At 47.9% G+C, this 26,865-nt stretch overlaps 1 protein-coding gene across 2 annotated transcripts; it reads right to left on the bottom strand.

Moving 5' to 3' along the window:
* Window positions 1-672: 672 nt before the first annotated feature.
* Window positions 673-26,626, bottom strand: CDS2 (CDP-diacylglycerol synthase 2). Of its 2 annotated transcripts, none has more exons than XM_072846023.1 (13): window positions 26,296-26,626; window positions 13,323-13,465; window positions 12,243-12,339; window positions 11,736-11,833; window positions 10,861-11,000; window positions 10,379-10,437; window positions 9,529-9,611; window positions 8,574-8,661; window positions 8,174-8,242; window positions 7,353-7,505; window positions 6,932-7,051; window positions 6,148-6,251; window positions 673-5,459 (listed from the first exon to the last, which is right to left on the bottom strand). In XM_072846023.1, the coding sequence occupies exons 1-13, from the start codon at window positions 26,383-26,385 to the stop codon at window positions 5,330-5,332; spliced, it is 1,374 nt and encodes a 457-aa protein (XP_072702124.1). In that variant the 5' UTR covers window positions 26,386-26,626; the 3' UTR covers window positions 673-5,329. The 2 variants fall into 2 exon arrangements, with proteins under 2 accessions (XP_072702124.1, XP_072702125.1); XM_072846024.1 differs by lacking the exon at window positions 26,296-26,626 and adding an exon at window positions 26,064-26,217.
* Between the last annotated feature and the right edge of the window lie 239 nt (window positions 26,627-26,865).

Consider the following 26,865-nt stretch of genomic DNA (forward strand, 5'->3'; position numbering starts at 1 on the left):
CAAGGTTGCTATAGAGAAAGAGAGGGCATCGTGTTTTGTTGCTGTTGGAGGATTAATTTGTCTGAAAATGCCCACACAGTGTGACAGGAAGCAAAAAGAGGGCTGCTGATGGGTTGGTTTGGCTTAGCTGATAAGTCAAAAACAGTCAAAATAACATGAGAGCTAAAAATAGTATGTTTTACTGGGTAAACAGAAGGATTCCGCTCTCCTAAACCCAGGCAAGTCAGGAGAAACAGCTGAGATGAAGCAATAAGTTACGCTAAGTGCAATTCCAACAATTTTTCACATTCCCAATGAAATATTTAGGGTAAAATGAGCCGATTTGCAGGGTGCAGCGGTGCCAACACTTCCCTCATCTCTGATCAAGATGGGCCTGTATAATCTGATCACAGCTTCCACTGCAAACCACCCTGGAAACGCAGCCGTTTGTGTCCCTCGTGCAGGACACGGACGGTCCAATCCCGCCTGCGTGCTCAGCCCCTCTGCAGCCCTCACGTGTGTCTTTGCCACAACCAGGTCTGCTCTTAGGAAGATCCCCAAGGAAGGAGAGCTACGGGGCAAGGAATGGGGGACTCTGAGTTTAAAACAGACCGATCTGCTTTACAGAGCACGGAAAGGAGGTTTTCGGCATCTCCGACTTGCCGACAGCGCTGAATAAAACTGCACTACAGATAATGGAACTTATATTTATTTAACAGTAACATATAGTATATAAATAGGGTAAATACTTTAAAATATACAATATATCACATTCGGACATTCAGTCAAAGAAAGGCAACTCTACATGTGTAGCTAAAACATTAATCAAAAGAACAATGCACAGAGAAAGAAGCAGATGGTAGAAACACATCAGGTCTGGAGAACAGGAGCACACAAAGATTACAGCAGTACAAAACGCAACTCCGTGGCTGGTTACAGAGGGCAGGAACCACAGGAGCTTTCACGCGATGCTTTTTGTGACAAACGCCTGTCCCCAGGAGGGTCTGGATGGGCCGTGCGGATGCTTTCGACACAGCTTTGTCCTCCTCATATTGTACAAAGCTGGTCAGAGGAGGCGGGGGAAGGAAGAGATGCCAGGACCCCATCACAGCCATGGTTGGGGGAACTCGCTGCACACATCGGGAACAGGAGACACACCTTGGAACAGAAGATACCGGCATTTCACAGCCTGGTGCCAAGTGTTCGCTGATGCTACAGGATTTCCAGCTTCATGAGCTGCACAGGGTACCACAAACCCCAGGCAATGGCTGCCCCTTCAGATCAGTGTCAGCAGACTTCTGAGCCCATCACCCCAAATAATATCTAAATAATACATGCTGATGGGCACGGGACATGATACTGAATGCAGAAACTAGGTTTTGATGTTTCGCTGAGCACTGCAGGCCACGGTCTGGCTGTGCATCCGATCTGCAAACTAATTTGGGCTACAACCAGACTTGGAGAAGCGAATTCCTATCACAGCACGCCAAGTGCTTGTCTACACAGACCTAGCCCAGCCGTGCCTGCTCAGGCTGTGGATCAAACCAGCGTCCGACCCATATCGCTGAATCACCCACCAGCAAACAAACGTCACGAACGTTTAGAGTCACCTCACAGGGACAGCCAGCTTCTCACGCCATGCAAAAGCAGCTTTCTAGGCATGTGCCATCCCTGTGCTCATTAAATACACTCACGTCCCTCTCTGTCCACTCCAACTGGAAAAGCAGTGACCGCTCATGAAGAGGTGGTTTGCACACCAGCCTGTCCCCTGCCAGGCAGCAGTAATACCCTCGTAAGCTTCACATTGGCCAAATCCTGCTTTTCTCTTCCTTCTGACCCAAGCACACCACACGCCGGCTGATACAGTACCTCCCCCCTTACTGGTCTGCTCTCACAGTTATTTGCCTCTTGGTGGGCACAAGCAGGAGGAACTTCTCCGGTTGTGGAGCCCACTGTGAACAAAAACTATTGTGCAATGCCGAGCTCGAGCCCTGCAGCTGGAGAAACTTCACATGAGCCCGCATCGCCTCACCTAGACATCCCTGGTGTCAGTTTGGCCTCTCCAGCAGCATCAGCTACGTCAGCCTCCCTCCAAACCTAAATTCTTACGAGAGCTGCAGCATGACAAAGGTCCTGCATGGCTTAATGCAATGAAAAGAGGCGCAACATGTCTTGCTACACATCCCTGGCATCACAGTTAACTCCTTTAGGGACAGCCAGAGCCAGTAACGTCAGCTTTTCATTTCCTCTAACTTTCTAAGTCTAACTTGAAATATCTACGGCAAACTAAAGCCACTCACAGGCTGGGCTGATGGGGAAAACCCACCAAATGCTCCCCAGGCAGCACGCTGTCGCTAAGAGCGGAGTAGTACTATCACATAGATTCATACCAGCGGTGTAGAAGTGGGTTTGCCAGCCCGACAGAGGACACGCGACAGTGGTCACCAGTATTTCTCAGCAAGATCAGCTGTACAACTTGCAAATAATCTTAACAACCCCCATCTCCCTCCCTTCCTCCTCCATTTCTCAAACGGATGCGCTGTTCCCATTCAGTTTAGTAAACTTCAGTGCAGGATGCTAAACCCTTTCCACGTAGCTTTATCTTTCAGGATCAAAACAGGCTTGGAAGTCCACCCTTTAACTGCACTGCTGGAAAGGAAGCAAGAAGAAAGCTGCGAGCTCACCAGGAAAGGCACCCACCCACATTGCTGCTGCTGCTTCTCCCCCAGCCCTGGGAAGCCACTAAGTGCAACTGCTTTGCCCTCCAGCGTCCACATCCAGCACTACACCCTTCACAGAGGCCCAAATGCTACTTTAAATCAAAAGCATGCAGAAAAGCTTTGCGTTCCATTTTTGCCCCACTAATTACAACTAAAGAGGTACAAAAGGTTTAAAGCAAGATGAGCAGGAAACTAAAGACCCATATGAGAAAATTCTTAATATAAAGAGCAGAACACTTTTGTAATATTTATCAACACTAGAGCTTCTTCTGATGACCCAACAGTGCACTACAAGGGGTTTTGGCAGATGTTGGCAACGGGCAGGGAGAATCCAGCAAAGCACCAGCTTGTCCCACCCCACAGGGCAAACTGCTTTTCAGGGACTACACAAAACCCTGTCACTTCCACAGCTATTCCCAGCCCGGGTACTCCTTGCAGGTGCCCTCCCTTTGCCTAGCTAAACTCAGTCAAATTGTCATGAAATGCAGACCAAATATTCTCCCTGGGCAAAGCAAGATGGAAGCACCTTAATTCTCCCCTCCAATTTTCAAATTAGGGGCTTGGACCAATACCCTGTAAGTCAACAGAAAATAAATCCCTGCCTAATTCAAGCTGGAAGGGAACAGTCTCCACAACTAGTCCAAGAAAGCCTCTCGGTACACCACTGGCATTAACCAAACGCAATCCTGAACTGGCTCCGTCGGAGCAGTCCTGCCTCCTGCCAGAAGCCAGCAACTTTGCCAGCACCGTGCTGAAAATACTTTGTGGAAACAGACCCTTCTTCTCTGCAATCTGTGCTTTCGATCAAATACCTGTCTTTGCAGTACAATGGGCACAAACTTCTGCCCTGTGGTTCCTGTTTAGGGAGACGAAGCAGAGCTTACCACGCAGAAAGAGTCCTATAGAAACATAAGAGAGAGTTGGTATCTGTTAATGTATTTACACGCTCTCTCGCTCACTCAGGGTAAATGAAAGCAATGGCAGAATCAGAATATGGAGTATGAACTACGAAGTATTTTCAGGTGTTTTATTTTCCATCAACGCTTAGCTAGCTTGCAGCGTGTACGTGTCTCCATATGGGGGGGTGTCTGTGTATAAGGTTTATGTCAGCAATTGTTTGAAAACAGCAATGTACTTCTGTATTATCTTTCCCTGTCACTCGTTCCCCAGGTTAAAATAAGGTAAAGTTTCTCTCTCCCATGCACAAACTATGGAAAGAAGTAAAATCAGAGTCACCTTGTGTTTGGGAACAGTGCATAAGGTGTAAACTGGGGATATTTTCACTATCTGATCACTAAAAAAAAAAAAAAAAAGTTTTACAATCTTCAGGGCTCTCATTTTGAAATAATAAAAAAGTATGGCAAAATAAAGGAAAGTACTTAGATAAAACTTGCAACTATTAAGTACAAACTATTTATGACAGGATTTAGTAAGCGAAGCAGGACAGAAGCCTGCAGGTAAATGAACCCAGACTGAAATGCAACATCGACCATGATAAACTCAGCAGCATGACATCTAGAACTCAAGTAACAAACAGGTGATAGACATGATCCCTGAAAGAAAAACAAAATACCCAGCTGACAGCACCAGCAGGGTGCTGGAGCCCCAACCAGCAAACTTCAGAAAAAAACCAAGTTGGAAACTGCTCCCCAAATCAGTTGAAATATCCCAGTGCGGGGTTTCCAACCATCGAGAAATGAAAAAGTGTGGTTCAGTGTTTCTTAAAGGTTATTTGATGGGGTAAAAATGAACCAAGTTATTTAAAGGCTTGTTCTTACTTGGCAGGAATTACTCAATGAAACTTCAATGTTCTTTAAAACCTATTTACTTGATTCAGTTTTGAAGCAATTTGAACCTCCCACATTCCCACAAGCAACTACCAGTTTCTTGACTCCTTGTCCCCAGTCTATTTCTGGTTTAATCGGTTATAAAACTCTTATTTGCCAAAATATCAGCCATAAGGGGGGAATATGAGAGGCACTGCAAAAAACAGCAAGTGAAAATAGATGCGCGTGCCTGGCTGGGCAGAGGAAATGTGGCTGGATTAGTACAAGATCCTCTTCCAATTAACAGAGCCTTGTGCTCACCGTGCAGTCTGCAAGGAGATTGCACACAGGCATAAACATGGCTTTCTGGGAAAATTAACATCGCATTCACAGTTACCACCGCAGAAAGCGATGGTCCCCAGAGTTGCCATCGTGAACGCAGCCTGGCACAACGGCCAGGGGAGCTGCACGGCTTCACCTTCCCCGCTGGCTCCCACGCGCAGAGGCAGTTGTACGGACAACGCTTTGCGTATTCCCTGCATAAACACACTCACAGGAAAAGTTCAGCTCTGCGCATGTGCATCGAAGGTTAAGAACAGACCATGAGGACAGTTGTACCCTCTTACTTTACCCAACAGTTCTTCCAAGCCTTAACTCCTTCTCAGCTATAAACCCAAGATTTGCTCATTTGAACCAAAGCGATATAAATATATTATTAAAAAAACCCACAAATGCAAACATTTACCAAGAAAGAAAGAAAAGTTACAGTGAAATGAGGCCTTGTTATTGTCTTAAATCAGGCAAGCCAGGAATTTCCTCGAGGAGGCTTGTCTGTTTTCAGTCCTGTTCCAATCACCCGGCTGTCTATGCGTCCTCCAAACTACCTAACATACCCTTGTCAACAAGGTGTGCTTTTAGCGTGTTGAAGATGTGGAGCTGCTGGTCTGGCCGCAAGGTTAAGAACTGCTGGATCAGTTTGCTTGGGTTAGGACCTCTGAAACACACAAGCACCATTATTAATGAGTCACATTGCTAAATCTCAATGATCTGGGAACCCAAGTGCAATTTCATCAAAATCATAGGCTTAAGGTAAAGAGCCATGCTGCCCATTCCTTCACCAGTTCTACCCAGGGAGCTTAACTCCATTTGAGATGTGGAAATGGATTCAAAAGGCACAGGATGCTGAACTGTAAACAAAAAAACCACCCCAAACCCAATCTCTTTCAAGAGGGTTGTGCATCTTCCCTCACCAGCAGATGCTCCCCCTCAAAAATCAAAGCAGCCACATAAAGACAGTTCTTCACCTCCTTCAGTACATCTTTTATGCACCTACAGACTTTCTTCTATGCTTGGCTACAGACACTTGTTAATGCTACAAAATGAGATTTTTCTGCTCGTTCAACTCTGGAAACCCTGCTCAAGATTCACAGGGACGCAGAAGGGACAAGGAGGAGTTTCAGAGCGACTGGAATAACAGACCTTGGGAAATGGGGGTTGTGTTTCCAGCTCTGCATGACCCTGCTAAAAGATGCTTCCCTTCTTCAAGCCTCCATTTCCTCTCTTTCTTTGTCTTATATTTTTAGATGTTAATCTAACGGGGAGAACAACTGTCTCTTATTACAAGCCTGTACGTCACTTGAGTTTGACAGGGCCCCCAAGCTTCACCGCAAAGCAATAAATACCTGATAAAGCTCGCGATGTACACGTTAACAAACGTAGCCATCAGGTACTGACAGTCAAAGCGGTCCATGATACCTCCGTGCCCTGGGATTGTGTTGGCAAAGTCCTGTGCAAAGCAGAAGGGATTGTATTGAGCAGTCTCAAATGCCCATTACCTGTACTTGCTTATGTACCTCTATGCACGACACTCATACCCTTGCTCTAATTCTTCCCAGAAGGCAAAAGTCAGACTAAGATGACTGATCTTAAGTCAGATGACTGACTTAAGTCAGATCTTAAGTCAGATCTTTAGTCAGATGACTGACTTAATCTCTCCCTGGTTTTAAAAGTTTCGCCTTTATGAAGACTACCAGTGCCTGAGGGACATCAAGGCTTAGCTCAGGTCTGTCACTCAAAAGTCAAAGAAGGCTAATGTTTCTCTCTTGCAACGCTGTCTTGCCTTTCAAGGCATCTTAACCGAACATGGACTGTTTATACGTAAACCAGCCTGCAAGAGATCAAGGGAAGCCTCAGATTGCAAAATTTCCTGACTGAGTCTCTCTTCCTCTACCTCAAGTTCTGCACCAAAGCAGGGTTTAGAATATCACAGTTGAAATTTTAACATCTCTCCCCATTCAGTCACAAAAACTAGATTCTGCTCCAGCATTTTATCTGTGACTGAAGAAACCTTCTCTCCCTTCCCAAAGCTCACAGCCTGCCACTCCTTGGAGCACAGGGACTGCTCAGAGTGGTAGCACGTATTTACTCTTTCCTTTCTAAAATGTAAATTACCTTGACCATCCTCACCTTGATTTTGAAGGCTCTCTTAAATCCACTAGCAAAGAAGCCTCCGAACGGCCCAATGAGGGAGGCGAAAGTAGACAGTGCGATGCTGTGGATTTGGAAGGGGTACATCCGGACTGTCTTCTGCAGGAAGAAAAACATGTCAGAGAAGGATTTTCAACAAGAATAGCACTGTCCACGGCTTGCTCCTCTTTCTGTGCTCTCCAGGCTTTAGATCAGTTGGTTTTCAAGTGAGTTAATGTCCCACCAGGCTTGGGACACTTCCTTTGGGCCTTCAACCAACATGGAGCACCATTAAATTCCCCCCCTTTTCTGGATCATCCCTTGTCATGTTCCTTCAAACACCATCAAAATAAAGCCCTGATCTCTTTTGTTGGTGTTCCTATTGCAATAAATAAGATCCAATAAACAGAGAGAGTCCTACCCAGCCCACCACAGACTGCAGCACCAAGGGGATGTTGTACTCCTGTAGCTGGAACAGCTCGGACGGCTCACAGTCCACCGTGAAGCTGTTGGTGTCGTTGTTGAACTCCACCGGACAGGTGAAGCACCGGTACCCAGACATCACGTAGGACAGCTTCAAGGAGAGAGAAAAAGAGACGCACCAAGAGAAAGCAGGGTTAATACTTTCCTGAGTAATGTGGCAGAGCTGATCTCAAGAGAAAAGGCTGCTCAAGGAGACACGGCGAGGAGGGAGCCACACTCCCAGCTTCATTAAGAAGATTACTCTCCTGAGAAGCAGTAATTGGCTAAAGGCAAAGTAAGCATTTTCGTTTAGTAAGTGCATCTGTTCAGCAAGCAGTGATCAGAGCCCCGTACGAACAGGCTGAGACAGGCTGCACCACTTGGCTGAGAGGATGGTGGAAACAACCAGACACAGAGATCATCATAAAAACAGATAAGAATATTCCAAGAGCACTGAATTCCCTCGAAAATTTCAAGAGCACAGCCCTTGAAAAGACGCACAGCATTCATCCAACAGCAGCAGGAGAAAGTTTCAAGGACAATTATTGTAAAGAACATGTCACAGGGTCTAACAGGGACTAAAAACGTCCTCCATCTGCAGGATCTGCACACAGCACAAAGCACAGCCATGGACCAGTTCAAATCCTGATCAGTGAGGAAAATGTGAAGTCTCTGACAAGAGCTGGAAGAGCTTACAGCTTGACTGCATTTTTTAGACAAAACTCTGTCACCCTACGAAGGGAAAAGACCAATGAAAGAAGCACCATGATTGCTACTTACCAGCAATCCAAACAAAACAGTGGCAAAAAATCCTCCAATAAAACCCTCCCAGGTCTTCTTTGGGGAGAGCTGCCAGACAAAGAGAGAGAGAATTACAAACTGTACATCTCCGCACACCACTGCACACCTATGCAGCCCTTCTTCGCTCGTGAATTGCTGAGGCAAATAAAAATTGGTGCCAACAACCAACAAGTAAGTGTTTGGTCAGAACCTGACATTAACGTCTCGGTCTGAAACGGTTCATTTCACTTCACAGCCTCAAAGATTGGGACGCGCATCAAGTTTAATCTGGAGGCTTGCTTCAGACCCACAAAAAGCCACAAAACGGGAGATGAGGGAACACAGGACTAAGACCCAAAGAAGCCAAAATGCGTGGTTTGTCCACCAAAGTGTTACGAACCTTGATGAGTGGGGTGCGGCCAAAGAAGAACCCGAACATGTACGCCATGATGTCATTGCAGATCACACAGGAAATTGGGACGATGAACCTAGATGGGAGAAGAATCAAACCATTGGGAAGTGCCAAGATCAGACAACTCCAAGACTTAACTACATGAGCAGTTGCTTCATAAGATGCTTTGCAGTGCCATCACATCAACCTCTCCCCCTCCAATGCAATGCAAGGAGCAACCACCTGAAGCTCCTAGGGAAATCTGGGGAATTACTCTAGTGCTCTGGACTCAAAAGCAGGTCGGGCACCCAGAATGGCCTGTTTTAAGCACATTTTCTTTTGCCACACGTGACATGCTGTTAGACAGTGGCCCCCTCTGCCACCCAAAGAGGCTGCATTTAGCTGTAAGCAGGCTGCTCCCAAAGCACTCTGGGCTGGTTGTGGCACGCAGAGGAACATGCAATCTTAAAGCGGACAAAATTAGTTCCCGGCACTGCTGGTTTTGGGAGGACCACCAAAGGGGCTTCCCCTCTGCACAGCAGCTGGAGTAAGGTGGCAGGTTGCAATCTCCTTCCTTTCACAGCGCTGCTTCTACCATTATGCTGACGGCATTGCCCCAAATCAAGTGCCGAGCAGCACTTTCCCGTCCATTCGCTAGATGTGGGTATAAAGAGAAAGCATCTACACAGGCCTGACACTGCCTGAAAGGTCCCTGCACCCCACAGCAATTTTCAGATGCTTCTTTACAACAACTCTCTATACTGTTCAAGTAGCACAAAGCAAGTCCTAAGTCGCTGAGGTATCACTCAATCTTTTGCTTTTCTATTCTGAATAGGTTGGTCCCTCGCAGGAAGCACCTTCTCCTTGGCCATTTGTTTTTTTAAAAGAACAGTTTTAACTCAAAACACGGTCATTCGTTTCAGGCTGCAGAAATCAAAGCAACTCAGAACACACGGCAACTCACCATATCATTCCTTCAAACAGGTTGTGAATGATGAGGTGCGACTGGGTAACAACAATTAGCAACGTCACATGGGTCCATCCAAACTGGAAGAGAAGACAGCATGCAGTCCAGCCTGCCTAGAGACCCTGCCCATACGCATCGCTGGCAGAAATCAGATGCTGTTAGCTACCTCTCAGACAGAGAATGGCTCATGCACATGTGCATTTCTAGCATGCACCTTCACCATGACAAACACCAAGAGTCACGAAGAGCAGGGAACAGTCACCCATAGTAATTTATGGGCATGTTCTTCAGCTCAAGCCCAGAGGTGACCTTCATTGGGAAGACTTCTGCTGGACCAAATGCTCTTTAGCCCACCCCTATCCCATATATCTCGCTCAGCCTTCTGACTATATAAGAAGAGCAGAAGACTGATAGATATCCAAGCCATACCCCTGAGTGCTGAATATATTGGAAAGCAAAATTAGTTGTGTTGATGGTCAAACACAAGCAATGCCTTACTGATGTTTGGGAAAAGGAGGACATAGCCAATTAACCCTGGTGGCCATCTACCCTCAGTACAAGAGTCAAATAGCCTTGTGCAGTCCTCTCAGCTTGCAGGAAGTTTGTTAATAGCATCCACAAGTGCAGAGAGAAGAGAACACATGTTTGCAGGGAAATTCGGTCAGAGACACTTTCCTAAAAATACAGTCTGCTCACAGTAACTTTTCTTCCAGGCAGCGTTACAGTGCACAACCAGCACAGAAGCATCTACTGACATGTATTCCTCTACACAACATTTTCAAGCAGCCTACACTATTCATTCTTCTGCCTCCAAGTGGGGGCAGCCAGGCCCTGCATTTAACCTTACCATGTAGAACTGGAGGCGATAGTGTTTCTTCACCAGACTCAAGACAAACATGCAGAAACCTGATGAGAGACAGAAGGAAAGTAAACGGTGGGAATGGATCTTCAACAGAAAGAAATACTTTTTGTCCATGACATTCCACAGCTCTTTAGGTTCTTTACTTGAGGAAGGCAGCAATGTAGAGCAGGAAAACGCGCTACTTTTGGGAAGTCACTAAATACCTTTACCTACAAGTAGCACTTGGACAGATTAACAATCAAGCCTGGCTGTCCCGTACAGATTAGGCAGTTTTCTTCTACAGAGCCTCATGTAAGAGATTTGCCGCCACTACTCTAACCATGCAGCCAAGCTGCAGCATCACTGAAGGGCAGAGATAATTTGCTATGGCTACTGCATTAGACACAATACTCAGGACAAGAGTAGTTCAAGGAGATTTCTTCCCTCCAGCCCAGACAAGATTAACCAACAGAAAACGGGGTCTCTACCTGTTAAGTACAGGGCGAAAGAAATGAAGCGGTGGTATTTGCTGAGAATTCGCAGGGGCTCCTCTCTCTGAACCAGGGTGAAGAAATAATCTGTCACAGTCTCACCATAGAAAAAGTAGTTTACACAGAGCAGGAAGTACCTGTGAAGGATGCAGATGCTCGTTAGCAGGAACCCTACAAGGCTTCTGGAGAAACACAGAAAGTGACTGATCCCTAAGGTCTTTACACTGTTCTGGTACACTGCAAACAGGCTTTCTTCAAGTGACAGCCAGAACTTTATTGCCCCCAGTTTAGAAATGTCACCTTCATTTAAACCTGCATCACTCAGCGCCACTTTGCGATGGATCACACCATCCAGGTTCGGTTTTGGCCTTCTGATGCACAAAGACTTTCTGCCTTTAGGTGGCACTCCTCAACAGGCCTCTGCGAGCTTGGGCATCCTTGGGCATCCACCCGCTCTGTGCTTTCTGCAAGCCCTGCTCCTGCCCTCTCCCCAGCCCTTACGTCCCAATGATCAGCCCTGTTTCACAACCACCTAAAAACCCCCATCCCACCCAAGCAGCCATGTCCATCTCTAAGTGCTGACGCCTGCCAATGCCGTCCCTTGCGCAGATCATGGGATTCAAATCTCCACGCTTCATTAACAACAGGACAAACTTTATCAATACAGGCTCTTTCAAGATATTGATCTACCAAGATTTGTGGGGGCTTTTCCTTTACAAGAGCTGCTAATACATGACAATGGTCAACACACAGCAGTCCCAGGGTCTCTGGTTTGGAGGTAGCCAGATGATCCCCTTTGCTGCCTGTCTGCAATGAGATGAAGCATTACTGCTGCACCTAAGCCAGGAGAGGGGAGCAGCCCTCTTACTCACCAGCTGAGCGTCCTGAACCACGGCAGGTCATAGGAGTGGTACACGTTATAGCCAATAGTGATAATTTCATGGAAACATTTGATCTGGACACACATCACCTGCACAAAAAGACATCTGGAAGCTGTAATACTTGTTGGTTAAACATCTCTTTCCTCAAGGAGATAAAAAACATGCATGTGCAGAGCAAAAGACACTTTAGCAGTTGCTATCAGTCTGGCAGGAGTCTTGTAATCCAACATGGGAAGCTCACCATGTCGTTTTTCCCTCCTCTTTCCTCCGCAGGAGGTTTCTAACAACCCCTTGTATTAGTTTTGATTGCAGCCAAATGCCGACTGCCAGGGCAGCTGGTCACAGACTCCTTCCAGGCTTCCTCCATGGAGAGAGAAATCCAGCAAGCTGAATAAGGGCCTCTAAAATATAAGGCTCTGAGCCGCCCACCCCAGCAGTGGTCCCAGCAACCTTTCCCCCATCGTTGTGAACGTCAGGGCATCTCTCTGGAGCACTTACTATCATCATTAAGACCATGGGTCCTAAGTAGATGATGATGAAGAAGAAGGTGATCATTGCCAGCGTGAGGATGCCTCTTACCCACCAATTCTTCCATCTAGGCCACAGAGAAGGAACGACGTTAGAGAAAGTCAAAACAGAGCAAGGGAGCAAGACAGCACTTCTGCTCGCTGCACATCACAGGAAGGAAACTGAGCCCTGGAAACCCCAAGTTCCCTTTCAGTGCTGCAAAGAGACCTTCATCCACTGATGAAGGCCTGGTTGCAGCAGCTCCAAGGCTACAGCTCAGCTCAGTTTTTCCTGCTATGAATTTCACTAAATGCAGAAAGCATTAGCCAGGTGCAGAGCATCTCCAAGGGCACTGAAACGGGACAGGAGAGCGTCTGTTCCTGTTCTGCTTCAGGTTTCCCACACCTTGAACAAGCTGCATGATAAGTTCAAATAAATGGGGACCATTACCCCTCTCTGCACTCCTTTTCAGGAGGAGACATGGGCCCTGGAGTGTCGTACCCTCGCTACTCTCCAACAGATCCTGCCTTGAGCCTCTCCCATCCTGACAGGAGACACACTTTCTCCCGTGATAGGAATAAGATGCTTTTCCCCCAAAGCAGTCTGTAGAGAACATTCCCGGTTTGTTCTTAAATCTTGTCCTTATCAGCATGCTTTCCTCATGCATTCCTGCAGAAGTAGGTCACACTAGTGGTTAAAAACCATGGCAGTTGAAGTCTTTGCTGAGAGTGCCGTCAAAGCTAAACGCAACTGTCTTCTGCCCCACCCCGGCCTCTTTTCACCTGCCAAGACCAAGCACGCGGCGAGGCGGCCCTCCCACAGCACTCCTCTGCCACCGGTCCTCTCCCACACACAGCAGCCCTGAGCACTGCGCTCTGCTCTCCCTGCTAGCATCACCACCATCTTGTTTCCTGTGGGGGCACCTTCCTGCTTGCACGGCAGGGAGGGAGAGCGCAGCGCTTCTGAGAGCTGCTTTTTCAGCTTCCAGCAGCCACCACCGAGGCTAGGAAAGCTGCAGTGAAGGTGCAGGGGCCCTGGCAGCAGAGGGGAAGGATGCTCAGTGAGTGCTACCTTGAGGACAGGTTGGAGAGAGCTCTGTTCAGGACCTCTGGAGTGTCATCCGATGTCGGCACCGGGGGCGATCCTCCAAATTCGGACTTGCTTTCGCTGTCTGATGCTGTCTCTCCATCCAGCTTGTTCTCAGACTCTGACTCCTGCAAGTTAAAGAGAGGCAAGGAGCTTTACTAGACACAGTGCTGAAGAAACTCAGTTTTGAAGAAACTCAGACCAGCCCACTGGATGTGACACCACCGCTCTGCTTCTGCAGGAGAGAAGGAGGAAAAGAAAATATTCTGGGTATTACATGGGGTTATAGCCATGAGAAACAACATCAAGTGTTTTAGGTGGCATACATGATGGATTTTACTCTCCATCAGTCTCAGCAGCAGCCACAGAAAAGGATCTGTTCCCTCTGAACAGTTAAAGACACCTCATAGTTGAATAATAAGTATCTCCAAGTGCAGCAAACACGTAAGGGACACAGGCTCGTTAGCAGGAATTTGTACAAGATCTCCCAATCCCCAGGCAGATCTCCAAGTATGCAACACTGCCCAAATTAGACAGAAAGAAAGGCCTCCAAGTAGACAGGCTCAAGGCTTCCAGACTTTTCAAGTGCTGACTTTACATGCAGGCACTAAAAATAACACCGAGCCCATCCTCAAATAGCTGAAGAGGAAGAGCATGGCTTATCGCTCAGGCCCAACCATCCTCTCTGGCCACAGAAGAAACCTGATGTACTGGAAGGAAATACACGTGCTTCCCCGCCCCCCGTACTGCACAGCACTTAGCTCAGAGCAAAGTCCTGTGTTTAGGGGTAAATAAATACAGGTGAGGCAGGAGGTTACTGAAGGCTCTGCACCAGGCCAGTGGTGGGAAAAGGATTACAAACAACCTCCTGGCTCCCGGGCAGTCCCATGCCCTCTCCCCAGCCGCAGTTTTTCCTCAGGTCCAGCTCCTGAACAGAGGACGAATCCAACCTTCAACATTTTGCCCCTCATTTCAGCGGCAGAGCTCCATCCCGCTCCTCGCTCCTTGAAACAAGGCAGGAAAATGCCACTGCCTGGGGAGCGCTTGTGCATCAGGCAAGGCCGAGCCCATGCATTTGGCCTCAGACCATGGGCTATTTTAAAATTCCTGGAAAAGAGAGCATGTTTGCAGGAAAAGCAAGGAGGGAGCCAAGCTGACAAACGCTGGGAGCTCTGCAAACAAAGCCACTTCATCCCTTTGGGCTCCCAGGCAGCGCTGCCCCATGCTTGGAGAGGGGGGACCCCCACCAAAACAAGCATCCGCTGGGACTGGTTTGGTGTAACCAGATCGAGGGGTATTTGTAGTTCACTGGAGCAGTAAGACTTGAGTAGCTCCTTTATTTAAGACAGGAAAAGATAATTACTCCCCAAGCTGTGATGTGTCAATGGCTGCAGGCCAGGTTCTTAAAACAGACAAGGACAGCTAGATACCGTCAGGTGGAGGCAGCTAAAAATACGACAGTGTTGTTGGAGATGTCTTCCGGGGACGAGCGAGGCACCGGCCATCGCACCAGTCGCACCCTGCGTTGCCTCTTCCTCACCTTGCTCCACGCTCGCTTCTTTCCGTTCCCATCGAGTGGGAAGGAAGAGGAAAGCAAATCCTCTGCCAGCACTCCCATGGGTTTGGAGAGCTGGCAAAGAAATGCAACTTGGCTTTTTCTTCAGCTGTTTTTTAACTGACCTGTAAAATCCACTTGTCCCTTGGACGCCAGAGAGATTTAGTGCCATTTAGCTGGGGACACACAAAAGATCAAATCCATAAGGCAGCTGCAAATGGCAGCAGGCAAAAAGACTGGAAATAATAAAACTCCCTGAAGACCATGAATCCTATAGCACAGCACAGGTCAGGGGCCCTGTTCTTGAGCAGGTTTGGGGAAATCAGTGCACTGTATTTAGCTATAGTCTATGTTTCCCATTGCAATGCTTTCTCTATCCTTTCTCCAAGAAAAGGATTCTCTGCAGAATTCCCCTGTGAGCAATCTAAACAACAGCGAAAAGCTTCAGCTCCAGCCTGACCAAACTCAGTTTCTCCTTCCAGTCTTCTAGATTACACTTAGGAAATGGGGGCTTTGTTTCTCTTGTTCCATGTTTCTACAAAGAAAAAAAAATTAATGTGACTAATTCAAATCAATTGGGCAAGGAAGTGCTTAAGTACTTAGGGCAACCACCATCATCTGTATAGGCTAAAACAAAAAACCTTAAGCAGAATTTCTAATGCAATCCAAGTATCCACCATCTCATGCAAGTCCCAGGCTCGCCGGCCATGCAATAAAAGGACTAAGCATCGAAACGAGGAAGCAGATCCAAGCCAGCATCCCTGCATTTTATTCCCCAAAGCACTAACATTGGAAGGCTAAGTGCGAAGCAGGCAAATTATTCCTTGCCTGTAGGCCAGAGGATCAGAAGTTTCGCAAAGTGCTCAGAGACCAAAAGAAATGGAAAGAGCACTGATGCCTTCCTCCCTTCCACTCCTGGCCAAGACCATGAAGGATGAAAGCAACTGCATAGCTCAAGAGACAGAGGAATTTGATGTTGCAACTGAGCTAATCTAACAGCTGCTGGAACGGGCAGTCCCGATCTCTGCCATAGCCCAGCCGATGATTTCTTGCACTGACACCGACGTTGCAGCTAAATTGATGTAAACGACATCACCAGTTACCTGATCCCCTGGTTTCAGTGCAACGCCAAACCAAACCTCGTGCTGCAAAGTGTTTTGGTCTCCAAGAGCAGGAGCACAGCCTCACTGGATCAGTCCAACGGCACACGCATCCCGCTGTTCCCCACTTCATCCTCAGCAGTGGCAACAGGAGAGGTTGTGGAACGGACACACAGTACCCACAGCTCCAACAAACATTGCCACGTTATTTCCAGAGAGTACAAAGAAGGCAATCAAGAGGTTTGTCAAGATAAAGGGACGTTGTTAGGGTTCAACATCAAATGTAGGACTCCTTCCTGCCACATGTCTTGCTTGCTCAATTTAAGCCTGATGGGAGGTGGAAGAAAACATTTTCCCTGATGGAAGAAATCACCGGTCAGAGTGAGGGCTAACACACATTGTAACATCTTCATTTTGAAAACAACTGAGCAGAGTCGGGAATCAGCTCTCCCTACTCAGATCTCTCTCTCAAACGGAGCGTTGAGATTATATAGGACGTTGTGCCAGATATAGGCTACGGAGAGGACTCAGTAATTGACACTATTTTTATACCTTTTATGCAAATTGCAACCATCAGCCTACAAATCACCAGTTTAAGCAGCTGAGTGGGGTGCTAAATAACTTGTTTAAGCCTGAGCATGATGCACCCTGGTCTGGGCTACTTAATCCAGCTGTGGCAGTGCCTTGGTAACACCCTCCTGCACGTTTCCACTCGCTAGTCCTCCAACCAAGCCAGACAGATCCTCATCCCCGAAGGATAATCACCAGATAGCAATGCTTTCCGCAAAGAAGCTTGCGGCAGCAAGCAAAGAGTGCAAAGCGGCACAGACGACAGTGAGTGATGCTCGCCGAGGGCTACCGCCGGTGATAATTTAAGCTCATTACAGAGTCAGTGCTTCTGCAAAGAGCTTGTGACTGCAAGGGGCAGGTTTGGGCTGTGTGTTAAGCCACAGACTGCAAACAGAGACTCCCGCAATGCCAGTACAAACAGCATTTCAGGGAAGCTGGATCTAACAGATGGTATTCTGACACCGATTCTGCTGCTCCCCTAAGAAACACCAGGTTCCTGATGCCTCTTCTGTGCTGTTTCCTCCTATTTCTGCCCTTGAAACAAAAGCCTGGAGAGACTCAGACCTGCAGCATGTTAACCCAGAAATCGTGACTTGTCTCCTTTCCCAGCCACTAGACCCTACTCTCTCCTTTACCCTTCCATGGACCTTTTTTGTGCCCTTTTTGGTCATTGTTCAGGTTCTTCCTCAAATCAAAGCTATTTAGCCACAGGCTGATCCTCACATACAGCTGATCATGCCTGAACCAACTATGACTTTGAGGTAGCAACTAACACAGCACAACACCGGTACGTAAAAGCTTCCATCTTGCACCAGGGTCTCATTGAACCAGATGCTGCCGAGACAAATGAAAAAGCAGCCCCGTCACCTTTCAGCAATCCCACCACTTTCCACTGGTGCTCCTGCACCGGGACGTAGCTGTCTCCAGCTGTATTTATCCCATAGTCTCTTACCACACCTCTCCCTCAGCAATTTTTCCTGTTAGTTCAGTCGTTGATATTCCCTCTGCCTCTCTCCTCCCAGGCAGCAGGAGGGCAGAGCACTCAGTGCAAACGTGTGCCAGGATGTCAGAAATCTGTGTGCATGATGCAGAGCTGGGAAACAATTAAAACCCCTTAATAAAAGCAAAGCAAACTTTCCCTCTCGTTACTTTGGAATCTGGCTTTATTTTTCCATGTCTTTTGCAGGATAAGTATTAAGTTTATTAAAACGCAATCAGATGCAGTAGCTTTTACTGGCTTTTGTTACCAACATGGAGTTATTAAATTGAAAGGCTCTTTTTTGTGCAAATCTGCCTGTCCAGCACCGTAGGCAAGCCCAGTGCTTCTTCTTCAATTTATCATCTCAATATTGAAGGCTTCTTAAAGAATCAAAGGAAGAAGTAATGCAGGAATAAAATCGAGATAGCAACGTACATTTTATCCTAACTCATTCATTTCTACACAAGTCATGATGAGAAGAAAGAGTAAAACCCACAGATCTCTGAGGTCTGTTTCTCCTGACTGATGAACCAGAGCAGATCGAGGAAAAAAGCCGGATACCTACTTGCTTGTTATATTTTTGAAATCAGTAGGTCTAAGCAACATTTGTGAACAAATATTTTATCACCCTAAAGAAAGATACACGGAGAAATGAGTTGTCTTAGAACAACTTAACTCCTGCAAGCATGTGGTAAGAAATTTGTTCTCACATTTTAAATGGCTTTCTCACAGCGGAAGCTGTGAGCACTTGTTTTTTTTGCCCAAGTATCCATGACATGATCTCAGTTGTCATAGAAACAAGTCAGCTATCTCCCTGCCAAAAATTTTCTGCCCAATACAGAGATACAGTTAAATATTCAATGCTGGTAGATTAAATTAGTTCAAGAAATCCCATTATTTGTGCACCTTTCTTGAAGGAAGGCGCTGGTTTTTTTAGACTTCCTGCCAGATTTTAACAAAAAGCTGTGACGGAAAATGCTAATACACTGCTGAAGAGAAAAATAGAGTTGCTTTTTCAGGCGATAAAATTGACAGCTAGAACAACAGGGACCAACTGTACTAAAGCCTCTACTATTCTCACCTCTGAGCACATGTGCAGAATCAAGGCCAATATAATTAGTCTAATGGATACAAACCCAGCTGCCTCAGTCATGAAAATCTCAATGTTTTTCAAAAGTGGTTTTACTTCCTACGTCCAGGAAAACTGTCTGCTCCGTTCCCCTCTCCCCTTCTTCAGTGCTTTACCTACACGGCACCGGCCCATTTCCGACGGCTACCGTGCCATAGCCAAACCCACCTCAGACAGATCCACCAAGGTGACATCAAGGCAAAAAATCGTCCTGTTACTCCCTAATTATAGGATATTCTCTTGTAGAGCTTTACAAGCTCAGATGGGTGAAACGAGAGAGATGTTTGGAGACCATTAACACTAGAAGGAAGAAGCAAACAAGTGTCCAGGCTTGATTTGCACCAAGGTCCCAAAAAAGCACTGGCTTTTTGCAAGTGGGCACCAGGTAGCTCATGTCCTGATGCTGGTCTAGGGGAAAGTGCTTGAACTTCTTGGGCTGTGAAGTTATCTGCAGGGCAACTAAATTCAAGGTTCTCATGTCCCTCCATCAAGATATCCCACCAAGCTGGCATCTAGTGGTGACTGCTTGATTTGTGGTCTCAAAAAAAAAGTCAGTTCTCCTTTATGTTTATATGGGACTCCCTTCCCCATCCCGAAAAAACACATTCCAGTTGAAAGCCTGCACAGAAATTAGGGCATGCCTAAAAATGGAGACCATTAGCAGATAACATCACAAACAGCAGAAATGTTTGCATAGTGTCTGAAATAATGAAGAAAACTCCCATGGCCATCTCACGTTCCCAAAGCTGCCCGCTTTGTTTTGAACACAAGCAAGCTCAGCTCGCCAGTGGGATGTGATCGGAGGTATGCACAGTTTGCATTTAGCAGAACAACAGTCTGATACAAGAGCCTGATCTCAGTGTCAGCAAATATGATTCATGCAAAGTCGCATATCCCTGTGACTCACTCGGCAGAAGCTAATCCTCTGCCTGGCCCCCAGCACAGCACCCTCTCTGGGGCCTGTTTATTACAAGAAATCAAGGTAAATGGCTCCAAGTCCTTTCGAGAAGCTATTGTATACAAAAGAGCACAAAAATAGGTTGCTGGTTCTGGCGTTCCCCCAGAATTTCCTACTGCTAAGAGCAGTAGGAACCTGCCTCCCTCTCTGAAACATGTGACAGAGATGTTTTGGAGAAAGGCTTCAGTGCTGGGTTCTCCTGGATCTAACTGGCATCCCTCTGCTATCGTGGCATTTACCGAACCGGCAGACTTTGTTGTCCCCATAGAGACAGAGAAACATGTACAGAAACAAGAAAGCAAAGCTCCTAAGGCGCCTCTAGGAATCGGTGTCTGAAAGAGGCTGCCCCAGCTTGGAGCTGCGTATGCACGATTCCACACAGACATTTCGATCTGTTGTTATTTGGAAGACCTGTGAGAGCAAGAGGGACAACAAACAGCTCTGCAACAACGGGTACACTGTTCGCATCGGAAGGTTAGTGCACAAAAAGTCTATTTTTGTTCTCCAAAATGAGAGCTTGCATCATGCCAAGGCCAATGGCTTCTGACCCTCAATTCCTCTGGAGTTACACATATTTTTCCAAAATCTAATTGGAAAAAAATCTTACCAGTCTAGTTAATTTGCTGATTATAAGGTGGTACCACACCTTATAATCTTGTTCACGTTTCTCTACCAGTCAATCCCGTTGGCTTTATTTGAACTAATCAAGGAAAGGAGCCATGTAAGACTTGGCCCAGGATGTTTAGATGTAATCCTGATGAACCCAAATCAGTAGTTTTCTGAAGCCCCAGCTATCATCATAAACCTACAGACTATCACACTACTTGTTCTCTACGAATCTCCATGGTCCTTTATAATCCTGGAAAACATAAATCAGAGAAAACTCAAGTGAAGCAGATCACCAGGAGGGACACATGCTAACACAGACCACATTTGGGGGGAAAACAATAGAGCTATTGACAGGCACAGTAATAATTTCTGTCCCAAATTCCTGCAGATGCGTCCTGGCCAATACAAAGAAAAGTGGCAGTATTCTTTTCTTTCAGAAAGGAAATATGGATTTGCTTGGAAACACTGCGTCTTCACGTAAGTTGGTTTCCTAAAGGTTTTATCTCCAAGGGGAGTCTACCCCTGCTGCGCATCACTGCTCATTTAAAGCAGGCAGGAGGATAAAATGGTTTTCTTGCCACCTCATGTGTGGTATTGCGGTTGACAGACAGCACAAATCAGTCCTTGGTTTTTCTCCCCACTGGGAAGAGAAACGCAAATGTCTCATCACAAGTTCCCTCCTCTCAGCACCAAACATCCCTCCGTTCACATGAATCGCCCCCAGCATATCATTGCAAGAATACGGCTTCGGAAGCGCAAGCAGAGATACGTTCGCTTACAGAACAGCTCGTCTGAGCGCTGAGCAAGAGCCCCGACCTCAACCTGCAATGGGGGGGTCAAAGACAGCATGAATATCTCTTGGGAGCCGTGGATGTGCCACGGCCTCCCTCCATCACCCTGTGCTATACTGACCTTCCTGTACACAATAACAAGATGCAGTCGGGAGCGAGGACAGACCGCTGAAGCGGCAAGAGGAAACTCGGTAAGAAGCTCCCAGATCCACCAAGACTCAGCAAGAACACTTCAGAAAATAGGTCAGCTATCTGCCTGGAGGTAACGGCGACTTTTCAGATAGTGCCAAGAGAGACACAAGCTTAGGGAATGTAGCCCTCCAGACCAGGCAGAAATCAATCATCTAGTCATTAAATAAGGATAGAAAACAGAAGTCAGCTCTGAACTATCCAAAGGGCTGAGTAACAGAAAAGCAATGTGCATTTGGGGGATTTAACCTGAGCATTGAGAATCTCCGTACTTGCTCTATCATGCACGAGTGCTGCATACAGCTCCATGCAGACTGGGGAGGACAGGACCTCCTCACAGCCCGAGGTGGAGTCATCCAACCCTTAAAATGACAAAATTTTCCTGGGATCAAACTTCTCTGGCATCGCCACAAATAAGCAAGGAAACAGGCAGTTGAAAGGAGAGCCTGCACATTTTGCAGAAAGGAGTAGTGGTCAAGTCAAACACCATCCAAAGGAAATGATGAGCAGTCTGCAGCTCTTTCATCAGCTCCAGGGCAGGCCAGAAGCTGGCGAAGGTATTAAATGCGACAGCCGGTTATAATGAGCTCCATTAGAAATGCAATCAGTCCATTTCTCACCGCCACAATTAACAGTAACAGATAACAATGCACTCCTGTTGGCAGGCACACATAAAGCTGAGCATCAAACAGCAAGGAAGGCTGAAATGTATTCTCACATCAGACCTGAGATTGCTACCATCTCTCAGGAATAAATGAGGCTCATGCTTCAGCAGAAGCCAAACAAACTGATGCTTGGTATCAAGCCTAAAATAATATTAAGAGCTATTAAAAAAATAAGCCTTTGGGGCGGGTCTGAAAGCGGACTTGTACTTCTGCCTCTCTTAATCGTGGATGAAGATGAAGAGGCATCACTGCCGTGGTTTATTGGTTTTGGTGCTACAAGAACATCATCTTGTTATCACAAACTCCCAACTACTAGGAGCTCTCCTGTGGCCGGGGAAGTAACAGGATTTGAAATTGCCTAAACCTTCAGAGCACCTGCACTGTTATTTCTCTACGTCCTGTACCTTCTCCCCAGCCAAACACCAAAATCGGAGCTGCTGCATCCTTTCCAGCACACACCAGGCCACCGTTCACATCTCCCCTTCACCCTCCCAAGCAGACCTAAGGGACAGTTACATGTCAGCACCGGCATTCAAATACCTGGCACTTACTTAGCTCAGCATCTTCAAAACACTTTAGATCACTAGGGAAGCCTTGCAAAATGTCTGTAGGCACAAGAAATCACGAGGCTTGGAAGCCACAGTCTTTCACTTTTTGTACCACACGATACAGATGTACCCAGATAAAAAGTCGCATCATCAGTCCACTGCAGAGCTGGGCTGGAAAAAACAGAAGTCCTCATCATTGAACCCTTCGTAAGTACGGAAACATTTCACCCTTGCACACTTCACGCCTGCTCTTCGAGACCTTGTATCAGTAAAGCGACACTCTTGCAATCACCATCACCCCTTTTCCCATAAGAAATGAGCATCCCCAGCTGCTGTGGGTGCAATGAGGTGCCGAACGCTGCACGATGGAAAAATTCACCTGCGTGGGCCATTGCACAAAAATGCCTGCCAGCACAGCGGCTGCAGGGGCCGCTTCCATTTGCTCTTGCAGCTGCCACCTCTCTTAAAAGGGACAGTATTTTCCAGCAAGACACTGACTGCCAGTGACAAAGGGGTCGGTAAACAGAGCCACAAGTGACGCAGGGGTGTGATCTGCAGCCCAGATAAGCCTGCCTCTAAATAGACCTGCCCTCCTCCCCTTCCATGGGACTAGGCCATGGGATGTCCGAGACTCCCCCTGGATTTCAGACAACTACGAGTGCAACGTCCTAGCAAAAGAAGGACAGAAAAGGAAAAAACCCTCTGTCCTCACTGTCAAGTCACACGAATTACAAACCCCTACTGAGGAACGATTTTAAAATCCCATTAAACCAGCAGAAGCGTTCAGGAGCTCTGCATGCATCGTGAAACAATTCTCTTTTGCACTTTTCCTGTTCTCTTTGGAAGCTGGAAGAGAAAATGTAATTTCATGGGATGCGCACAACACAGGAGAGAAGGCACGGACCTCCGGTTTTAGATAATGAATGGGTCTACAAAGCAACAGAACGAGCCTACAAAAACCAAGGGAAAATGGGATCTGTAAGGTAACAAGAAAGTAGAACTTGTTTCAATCATCTAATCTCAGATATCTACACATTAACAGCAACAGTTAGCAGCACGTAAGTCCTCTGGGCTAAGAAAATGGGTACCAAGCACAAACAACATCAGTGCAAGTTTCCGTGTTTTTTCACTGGAGGGATCAGAGGGAGTTCAGTGATCAGAGTAAACAGATGTTGCCTTGTTCCCTTTGAGACGACGATTGCGTGTTGCACAACAGTTTCAACAAAAATCAATTTTAAAATGTTCTGGCGCGACAGTCTCAACTGAAGCAGCACAGTTTCAGCTATAAGCACTGCCCTGTGCCAGCGGGGAGGAAAACATCAAAGCTGTGACATTGTGCAAGGGTTAGAAGACCAGAAAGTGAAACCAGCCTCTCTCTTTCCATTATCAAAACAGCAAAGTGGGAACAAGTTCAAAACATAACGTTCTGGGTCTAATCTTAAAACCAGCCTTGATGATTACAACTCATTTTAAGTCGTTTCTTTTAATATGCCAAGAGCTCTTTTCAGAAGACACAAGGATTTCTGTAGAATACAATAGCCATTGCTAAACTATTTTTCTTGGCAAGGCTGACTGAATGACAAAGCCGAAACGGGAATCTCCCCTCTTGACAGCAACACCTGCAGGCAACGCGCTGGGCAGGCTAAGACCACCGACAAATAGGATGCACACGAGCAATTTTTCTGCGTTAAGCTTTCTACTGATGTTACTCCCAGGCTATGCCAGGCATTTTCCAAACACTAAAAACACAATGGCTTGATCTCAGAGGAGGAAAGATCGTTGTCTGCTGCCACGGAAAGCACGACGCTGTAGGCTTTTACTAATGGCAGGATTACTGTTACCAGGTAACCTCCCACCAGGCTTGATTTTAACAGTTTGGGGAAATTCTCTGCCTCCTGTAACAGCTTTCTATTGTTAAGAGACGTTCAGCACCTCAGAGGAGCTGTTCTTCACTGCTTGGAAACATCTTTTCTTTCTCCTTTTTCCTTTTTTTTCTCTTGCAATTCATTTGAGCTGCTTTAGGATGAGCAGTATGACATAAATGTTCCCTCTCTCTAGTAAGGACACTTCAAGTCATTGACTCAAAGATACTATTAGAGGAGCCCTTCAGAAGGCTCATTATATGTAAAAAGCATACTTGCCTGGACATAACAAGATTGCACTCAAAATAGCGGCCCTCTGACCTTCTTTAGAAACACATCAGAAGTAGCTAAAGCAAGATCACAGCGTGGCCAAGGGAGTTTGTTTGCATACCGGTTAAGCAGTACTAGTCCTTCCAGGCTGCTGAGGGACGTCTTCCAACTCCCACAAAAGTTCTGGAATATAAAAGTCCCTGAAGATTTCCTGCTGCAAAGTAAATTCCAACTGAGACAAACGTACTTATCTAGAGGATAACAGCTCTGCCCTATGCACAACAACAAAACAGGAGCCATTTTATTGCTCTCTTAATAGAGGTCAGTAAATCTGGATGTCACACAGCTTCACGTAAGCTACGAAAAAGGCAGAAACTTCCGATCTACATCAAGGCAACCCATTCTCGATGCTGTCAGCGCTTTCTGTCCCAGTTCCCTCTCTCATCACAACAGCACAATCAATCTTCGAACAATCAAGCTTCCTCAAACCTGACTGCGCAGCTCCTAGCAGGTGTCAAACCGGCATTCAAAACAGCATTAAATGTGACGTTTAAATTGAAAAAGCTCTCTTGCCTGATGATTTCACGCTTCTCTGAATTGCGTACTTCATGTATTAACAGAGGAAACCTCAACATGATGCTACTAAGGGCAAATGGACAAGTACGGGGCTGCTCCCCAGACACGCGCATTAAACACCAACGCAGTGAAGAACCGCTCTTCCCTCCAGTTTTTGCTCCCTGTGACCCTGCAAACATTATTTACAAAGTTTTTCTTGACTGCTTATTCCTCTTGTTCCTTTCCTCTTTGGGGAGGCGCAGGAGTAAAGATGACAAGAGTGACAACATGACTCACAGAGCGACTGCCAAGCTCGGAGCATCCAACTGCGCTTGGGTTTGGAACAGAAGAGACATAACAGGAAAACAAAGTCAGCTCTTCTTGTCACGGCTCTTCTTTGGAGAAACGCAACCGTTAAACCTCATTAAACTATCGACGAAGACCACGCACCCCACTGCAGGGAAGGGTATTTACTTAGGGATGACTTAGGAGATACCAAAGTCTTCCCTAAGGGAACCTGCGGGGTTTTGTAACCCCCACTTGAGATACCCCACAAAACCGGTTTACGCCCAGATCTCCGCGCTCCTAGAAGGCGGGATCTGGGACCGGTTGTCCAGCCACGGACAGAAACTCCCCCCGAGGCCGGGCTTTGCTCGTTCGGGGCCGGTTTTGGGGCTGTCGGCGAGGGGGGGGGGGCAAATAACCCAAGCGACGGGCCCCCGAGGCGCTGCATGAGCACAGGCAGTCGCGCACGGTGCGCGGCAGGACGGGGGTCGCAGCAGCGGCCCCGGCCTCGGCGAGAGGAGCCGGAGGGTCCCCCCGCGGTCTGCAGGCCGCGCAGCCAGCCCGCCGCAGGCCCCGCGCTCCCCCGCCGCCGCCGATCCCCGCGCAGCGCCGCCGCCCCGCTGCCCGGCTCCCCCGCCCCGCTCCCCGGCCCGCACCCCACCTTATCCTCGGGCTCCCGCGCCCCGCCGGGCTCCCGGCCGAGCCGCTGCCGCAGCTCGCTCATGCCGGCCCCGCGCCCGCGGCCGCTCCGCGCCGCTCCGCCAGCGATGCCGCCGCGCCCCCCGCGGCCACCAGGGGGCGGGCGAGGGCAGCGCGCTGCCGCCGACCAATCGGCGGCGCGGCATGGACGCGGAGGGCGGGGTTCGCCCAACCCTGGCTCCGCCCAGGTGTACCCGGATGTGCGCCCGCCGGCGCCATGATGGGTGGGCGCTAATGCGTAGCCGCCGCCGGGGGGAGGGAGGGCGCCCGCGTCGCATCGCCATCGGGAAAGCCCCGCGCGCGGGAAGTTCACGGGCGCTGGCAGAAGCGTGACGGATTTGTCTTAGAGAGGAGATTGCGGCCGCTTCTCACTCAGGCCTTGAGTTCCTGTCAGGAACTGGCGTCTGAGGAGAGGCGCGGCGAGCTGTCCCTACGGACAGGCCCTACGTGTGGCACCGGCGCTGCGGTGCAGGCGGAGGACGGGCTGCGAGGGATCAGGGATCGCCGCCCTCCCCTCAGCCGGGGCGCGGAGCGAGCGCGGCCTCCCGGGGCCGCCGTCCCGGTTAGGCCCCGCCGGCCATCGCCGCACGGCGAGGCGGGACGCGAGCTCTCACCACGGGGGGGAGGGGGTGTAACCCGCGTGGTGATTGGCTGCCGCCGGACGAGAGGGCAGGATTAAGGCGAGGAGGGACGCCGGGATTGGCCGGAGAGCGGGGGGACCTGTCATGTGAGCGTGGATAGGGTTTCGGTGAGGGAGGTGAAGG

This window comes from Ciconia boyciana, chromosome 25 (genome assembly GCF_034638445.1).
Source record: "Ciconia boyciana chromosome 25, ASM3463844v1, whole genome shotgun sequence".
Lineage (NCBI taxonomy): Eukaryota > Metazoa > Chordata > Aves > Ciconiiformes > Ciconiidae > Ciconia > Ciconia boyciana.

Coding starts and splice junctions, on each gene's coding strand:
- CDS2 (XM_072846023.1), bottom strand. CDS start 26,385: ATGGCGATGCGACGCGGGCGCCCTCCCTCCCCCCGGCGGCGGCTACGC. Junction 10,438..10,860: donor TTTCGCCCTGTACTTAACAG/GTAGAGACCCCG, acceptor GTCTCTCATCAG/GTTTCTGCATGTTTGTCTTG. Junction 9,612..10,378: donor ATCGCCTCCAGTTCTACATG/GTAAGGTTAAAT, acceptor CTTCTCTTCCAG/TTTGGATGGACCCATGTGAC.